At 37.5% G+C, this 7,839-nt stretch overlaps 1 protein-coding gene across 1 annotated transcript in view; it reads right to left on the bottom strand.

Moving 5' to 3' along the window:
- Nucleotides 1-7,839, bottom strand: part of LOC308236758 (uncharacterized protein C8orf34) — a 266,754-nt gene that overhangs the window by 213,845 nt on the left and 45,070 nt on the right. The window contains exons 2-3 of the mRNA XM_080646746.1: nt 5,940-6,087; nt 318-449 (exon numbers count right to left, since the gene is read on the bottom strand). Of these exons, the coding sequence (XP_080502872.1) occupies nt 318-449; nt 5,940-6,087 (280 nt within the window). The remainder of the gene's footprint in view (nt 1-317; nt 450-5,939; nt 6,088-7,839) is intronic.

Here is a 7,839-nt window from a genome sequence, read left to right as displayed (position 1 = left end):
TTAAAAGAGTACGCTCCAAAGGTCTAAATCTATTACACATGGAGGTGCTGGGTGGAGGGGGGCAAAGCGGGGAGGAAATGGGGGGCATCCATAACACAGTCAGCAATAAAAAATACATTTAAAAAAGAATATGAATAAGTTACTAAACAGAAATAAAGCTCAACGTTAATGCTGAAATAAATACAAAATTCATTACAATTAAGAGCCAGAAATGTCAGATAAAACATTTGGCTTCAATTCTTACCTTTTCTTAATTTTGTTAATAACACAGACTTACATATACATTAAGTAATTTTCTGAATAACAAACTTCCTTACATGATTTGGATTCTGGTGACGGTGGAGAAATATTAGAGACAGCAAGGTCACTTTTTGACTTTTTGGGCTTCTTTGCATTTAATTGCCAAGGCTTATCATAGCATCTCACGTCCCTTCTTGTTCCTTTATGTTCTGTTCAAACAAACAAACAAACAAACAAACATATATGTAAGTACATGCACACTAATGTAATTTCAAGATACATAAAAAACTAAATTCATGAAGTTATTAGGTATACTCAGCAAAATCTACAGGTCACCTTATATAAAAAATAATGCAAATAGTCCAGCTGGTGTGGCTCAGTGGTTGAGTGTCAACTTGTGAACCATAAAGGTCACGATTCGATTCCTGGTCAGGGCACACGCCCAGGTTGCGGGCTTGATCCCAAGTGGGAGCCATGCAGGAGGCAGCCAATCAATGATTCTCTCTCATCATTGATGTTTCTATCTCTTTCTCCCTCTCCTTTCCTCTCTGAAATCGATAAAAATACAAAATAAAATAAGATAATGCAAATATCCAAAAGCATTTCTTGCTTAATTTCCCCTGTACATTTTAGTTATCGATTTGATATGAATCAGTGTGTATAGTAATATAACAAAGATTATTTTAAACTGTGAAATTATTTGAAAGGCTTTGAAAGGCATGGGTTACCATTACTTAAAATAACAGTCTTTAAATGCTGCCACGGAAGAAAACATTGTATTCTGTTGAAAATAAAACTAAATATTTAAGTAAATTTTACTGATGTTAGTTTATCCATTATTTACTATGACACAGAAAATTGACATTCACCTTAAGTTTCTTCCACAGCATCACTTATTTTCCCACTTGTTTCTTCAAGAAAGATTAATTCAACCAACTTTGCTAAAGTTATAGTTCCCTTCAAAGGTGGTCAATGTCATACCAATTCCCAAATGATCTTTTTTCAAGAGTTCATCCCTCTTGACTTCTTCACCAAGAATTTCATCTTTTTAGACAGACTTATCTTTGCAGAATGTTTTCTTCTATTCTCAGAGCATTACAAACTTCTCATCCCATTAACCTGACTACTCCTTCTCTGTCTCATTCATTGCTTCCTCATCTTCCTCTTTCATCCAGATGGCATTCTTTAGAGTTTCCCTCTGTCTTCTTGTTTACATTTACAACTTTTCACCCCAGCTTTATGAACAAGTCATACATCTTTCTCTGGCCATCCACTTATAAGCACTAAATAAACAGAATGTGGATTTCTCAAATGTTCATGTTAAGGTTGTACTTAACTAGGTGTTACTCAATTTTTCTACCCCCAACATCCCATTAAATACCAAAAGCGGTATAAATATTCTAAAACACTAGGAACTGAAATATTGGCCTGCCAGAACCCAGGTGGTATTTCTATTGGTAGGATTAAGACAAAAGATAGGCAAATCAGAAAGATGTTGGGGGCTTTCAAGACATCCACAACGCTTGCCCCTGTCTCAGAGTTATCTCCTTATGTTGTTTCATAAATTTCTCAGAATTTTTCTTTCTACATGCATCCTAGCACCATAATTTATTCTAATGCAATATGGGTAAAGGAATAAAGAATCCTGTTTGCAAAATATAGCAGCTCATGATACAAAGAAAAGCTAAAAGGAACCAGAGAGAAATGATACATTGGATTTTGTGTCCTTTTAAATTCTCCATGACTGGCAAGGAAAAACAAGTCCACATTAATTTAAATAATCCAGTAATAATATTGTTCTTATTTAGTTGTTTGAAAAGAGATGAGGCATATAGTCACCAGTCTGTTTAGCTGAGACCCACAGGATTATACTGCTACTGGAAATTTTAGTAGTGGCTTTGATTGCTTTCACCTGTTTCTCTAAAATTCTTTAGAAGGATTCAAAAAATTCCAAGCTATACCGTGAGAGGACAAATTAGAGTCCACCTATTGATAAAAATAGAACATTCCTCATTTAAATTTGAATTAAAATATGATTTTAAGAAAAACATTCAATATGCAAAACAAGAATACAACATTCAAGACACAGAGGAAACTGATGGTTTTACAAAAGATTTATTATTAAAAACATTCAAGTTTTACATTGTGGCTAACTTGCTAATAAAAATAAAACAAAATGGATTCTATGAACCAAAAAGAAATGAGAGAAGAAATAGGCTAACTAACCTATGATAAAAAATTTAACTGCAGACAGAGGTTTAAAAAAAAAAGAAGAAGATAAGGAAATACTAATAGGAAGATGAAATGCAATAGCAACATTTAAATTTCTGTTCAAAGCCAGAGAGAGAAAACTGATACTGCAGAAAATTAAATCAGTGACACAGAACACATTGACAAATAAATTTCCCTAGAAGTTAGTCTATAAAGAAAGGCAAATATCATGTGTAATGAAATGAGAGGAATAGAGAACAATATTTACACATACTTGATTTTCCTTAAGAAGAAATCTAAACAAATATAATAGAAGCAATAACTAAGTACAAAAAAGAAAAAAAATGTTCTAGGCTTAAGAGCGGGATTTGTTGATTGCAAGGATTTAGTAAGCATAGGAAAAGTTAGAGAAAAGAGACAAACATTTAGATGTGTAACAGTAAACTTTTGAACATCAAAGATGAAAAGAAAGCAAATCCCATTCGTGTTTAAAAAGAATTATTAAAATATCTAAAAAGGAATAAAATAAGGCTGCTTTCAGGTTTGTCCTTGACAATATCAAATGACAAACTTCTGGAAAAGATGTTGTGTCCTAAATTGCTAGATCCATTTAAAGGCAATAAGAGGACATCTTGAGATATTTTCAAAAAGTATCATACCCATATACTTTGAATATTGAGACATTTTCTAGCTAATTAGAACATACACCAAAAGAAAGAATTCAAAATTGCAGACAAGGTTTAAACTAGCATTACTGACTGTCACCTGAACGAAAATTTCTCCAGCTATATTCATATCAAAGGATTATTCTGTGCTTTCTTTCTCCCTTTTGTCATACTCTGCCCTCCAAAATTTTTCCTCTTCATTTTCTGGAAAATACATTTCATGGTAAACAAACATTCCGCTGTTCCTAATCCCGGCCCCCTCTCATGTCTTAAGAGACACCTCATTCCTCCCCCAAGAGCACTCCCTGCTCTGCAGCTTCCTGGAGTGGCGAGTGTTCTCTTCTCCATTGGCTGCGTTTTCCGGGTCCAGCAATGTTAAGTTGAAAGTCCCTCCTGACTTGTGAGTGATGCTGGCTGTCTACACTATTCACAGTCTTCCTAGACCTTTCAACAACTTGGATGAAACCCTGGTGACCTCTTAATCCTTAGAAAAGCCACCCATTAAACCTCAGACTCCTTGTCCTCAACTTTGTAAGTTTCACTTCCCTGATGCTTATGATACTCCCAAAGTAAGGCCATCAATAGGACTTTCTCATCATCTGGAATCATTCCACCTCAAGTCTCAGATAGCACAGTCTGTTGTCCTTCTGTACCTCTCCCATTTTCACTGAACCTTCACTTACACTGGCCTCCTAAAGATCTTCAGCTGTCCTCAGCAACCTCACTTCTCAATAAACAGACAACATTTTAGGTATCAGATATGACCTCACACTGGCCTTCTCCCAGTCCATCTCCTACTCAATCTGTTAATTTAACCACAACTTCTCCCATTCCTTCACTCCCACAGTTTTAATGATTTTATGTATCATATGAATGCCTCACCTGCTCCTGCCTTGACCCATCCCAAAAGTTTTAGACTCATTCCTGCCTGCTGGAATTATCTACTAAGATGCCCCACAAGAAGATCAAATCTATCAATAGGAACTGGATTTACTGTAATTCATAAATTTAGTCCTGTGGTATTATCTTACTTTATTAGACAAGCATTTATACCATTACTCAGGCTAATAAACTGGGAGTTACAGTGATCTCCACCCCCCCTTCACCCTGCCTAAGCAGTGCGTCATAAAGCACTTGTGCCAGTCAGAATTCTAAGATGGCCCCGTGATCTCTGTCCCCTGATGTTATACCTTATACAGTCCCTCTCTCCAGTGTAGACAGGATCTTTGACTTCTAACCAATAGAATATGGCAAAGATGATGGGATGTCAATGCTATGATTATGTTATGTTATACAGGATTCCATCTTATTAAACTTGAAGGAGAGAAATCCCCTTGCAAGTTTGAAAGGAGTAAGCTGCCATAATGTGAGAGAGGCATGTGGCAAAGAACTGCAGGTTGCAGGTAGGAGTTGAGAACAACCTGGTCTGAAATCCAGCAAGGAGACAGGGACCCCAGTCATAATTAATTCTGCCAATAACGTGACTGAGTTTGGAAGCAGGTTCTTTCCTATACCAGATGAGAATGTAGCCCAGCCAGTATCTTGATTTCTAGACTTGTGAGAGTAAACAAAGGATCCCGTTAAACCAGGAGCGGACTTCTGACCCATGGAAACTGTGAGATACTAAACATAAGCTGATTAAATCTGCACTTTCATACATCACTGCCTCTTCAAATACTGTTTTATAAGTATAGGCTCATACGAGTTTCACTGGGCTCACAGATGTTCATCTCTTCTGCTTAACATAATGAGTGTCTTCTTTGTACCTGCAAACCGGAGTCCATGCCTATATACCCAAGCTCCTCAGAGCCTAAACCCAAGAAAGGGAGGCCAGGAAGAAACAGGAGTTTGCTCTTTGGTATGCCAGAAGCTCATATCCTAATTTCCTATATGATGCAGATCACTTCCCTATGGATAACTGACACCAGAGATGTCTACATTCCGAAAGGAATCCCCTAAACCCTACGTACTTTAGTGTGCTTTTGAGATATGGTCTCAAGAAGGTACTAATATGAGAATACAACCAAAGAGACCAAAATCCTTGCAAGGCAGCACGAGAGCAGAAAGAGGTCGAGAGGAATGAGGGGGGAGAGGAGTGAGGGGGTCGTTGCAGGAAAGGATGTGGAGGCCCAGCAGTCAGATTTCCCGTAGGAAACAATCAGGCAAGGAACTGGCTACTGAAGCAACAGACATGGGGATATTTGGTTTTGAAAGTAAATGCCAACCCAACAGACCAGTGTGTAGAAGAAAAAAAGGTTATCTTACAAGCAGATATGGAAGTTAAGTCTACCCAATTATCTCACCAGGCTCACTGGGACAATGAGGCTATTGCCTCAGGTAAATCTGGTTCCCAATTGCCAGAGTAAAGGCATCTTTCTAAGGCTGCACTTCCTACACAGATAAAATCTGGGCTGGGGAAATCAAGAATAATCATCAGTTTGAGCAACAAGAAAAGTAACTTTGGAGAAATCTATTGTTTACCTTTCTACAAATGAGTTACAAACATTTAATTCAAATTCTTCATAAAAAGAAATAAAGAAAAAAAGCTTAGAAAAATTAGCTTGAATTCATCTTTTCATGAAAATCTGACTCTTATTTTCATAAGTTTAATACGCAAGTTCTCATACTTTGAAGCATAATACTAACACTATGTTCAAATTAAGTCATATTTTATGACAAATTTTAGCATATGGGTGGTTACAGATTAATTCATGAAACCCTAAGTAACCATCTAGATTTATCTCACTATAATCAGAAAGACTTTTTGTAAAGTTTTACATTACATGTATCAGAATTAACTATAAAATACGTTGTTTCATTTACCTGATGTTTCACTTTCTGCCCAGAGAGCTGCAGATCCAGATAAAGTTCGCTGAAGCTGCCCTCGGTTTCCTTGTTTGGACTGAAGATGGTCAATGAGAAATGGGATTGGCTGGTCAGGTGTCTCAGTTATTAATTTGGTCATTAATTCCTGAAGGCAGAATAGAAAATACATTTACATCTAATAATTATAACAAACACTTACTCAGCAGTTACTATTGCCAGCTGCTTGTTCTAGCTGCTTTATATACAGCAACTAATTTAATCCTTTTAAAAGCAATCTTTTCAGGCAGGTACACGTCATTGTCCTCATTTTGAGGAAACTGTAGTGCAGAAAAGTAAGTTGTCCATGTTACACAGATGACACATGGCAAAGCCAAGATATATTATTCTACTTGGCTAAAGACATATTAGAAATTGAATCTAAACTCTTTTTAAAACCATAGCCTAAGAATTTAAACTTCAGATTAGCATTTGGAGAGATGGCGTGATAAACCCAGCTTTCCATAAACCTCACCATATACTTCATATACTAATGATATTTTTTCTTCCTAACTGTATATAAATATCACAAAATGAAGAACATTTATTTGGAATAAAATAAATGAGTAACAAGTCACAGAATCACAGAAAACAAAAAGTGTCTTAAACTGGCCTACAGACACTGCAGAATTTCCTTTCTCCAAAAGTCCTGATGGATATTCGTTCTTTCTTCTTTTTTTAACCAGTTAAGCAATGGAGATGTCTCCACCGGCCAGAGAGGCTGTTCCATTTTTGGACTGCTAATGACGCCTTACATTGGACAGAAATCTGACGAAGGTAATACCTACACATTGTTTTCTTTCCTGTCAGGAACAGCAAAGAGCAGGCTCCAACGTGTGGTCAGTTAGACTCCCCAGACCGGGTGTCCTCAAACTACGACCACCGAGGACATTTATCCGGCCCGCCGGGTGCCGCTGCCTGTCCTGCTTAGCAGCCGACTTGTCCCGGGCCCGCAGTGCGCATAGGAATTTGTTCATAGTTTTTTTTTAAACTATAGTCCGGCCCTCCAACGGTCTGAGGGACAGTGAACTGGCCCCCTGTTTAAAAAGTTTGAGGACCCCTGCCCCAGACTGTTCTCATGTGAACAGCTGCCAACCCACATGGATATACTGAGCAATGGGTTTGTTACTCACATGCACCATTTTACATTCACATCAGTCACATTTCATCTTGTTGGTTTTAGCCCATCATTTCAGTCTGTCGATGATCAATTTAAGTTCAGAATTTGTGAGAGGCAGTGGTTCTTGTGAGGAGGCCCAACAATCAGGTCAGAGTGCTAATAGAAGGGGTACTAGAAATTTCCCACCTTGTTGTCTTTTTTGTCCTAGCCTATTTCCTCTGCCTTGAATGCCCTGCACTCAGATGTTGAGATGGCTGGCTTGTACTCATGCATCTCTAACGAGAGCTTCTTAGATGCCAATCTTCTTAAACCTTTATCACTTCCTTATTTTATTTTCTTCACATCATTTAGCACTCTCCTGAATCATCTCATTTAATAGGTGCTCACCTGTTGGTGCTTGTCTCTACTCCTCCCTCCCAGAGCACTCAGAGGCAGGACTGTCTGGTCTGATCTATACTCTCTCCCTACGGCTGGAACTCTACTGCTCATAGGTGGTATTGAATGAATGAATGAATGAATGAATGAATGCTAAGTTTACTGACCCCAGGTAAATATTAGTTATTAAAGTGCCTAATTGCCCTGGTAAACAGTATTTCAAGCATTCATAGATTTATTAGCCCAGAAAAATATACTGTTCTGACTTCATATACAAGAAACTGCTGTCATGATATCTCAGGAATATTAATTGACATTTCTAACAGTGTAGGAACACACAGATTTATCTGAGTAGAGGCAAAGGAT

The sequence above is a fragment of the Plecotus auritus genome (genome assembly GCF_963455305.1).
Source record: "Plecotus auritus genome assembly, chromosome: 11".
NCBI lineage: Eukaryota > Metazoa > Chordata > Mammalia > Chiroptera > Vespertilionidae > Plecotus > Plecotus auritus.
Note: the sequence above shows the minus strand (reverse complement) of the source record. Positions and strands in the feature narration are given on the sequence as shown.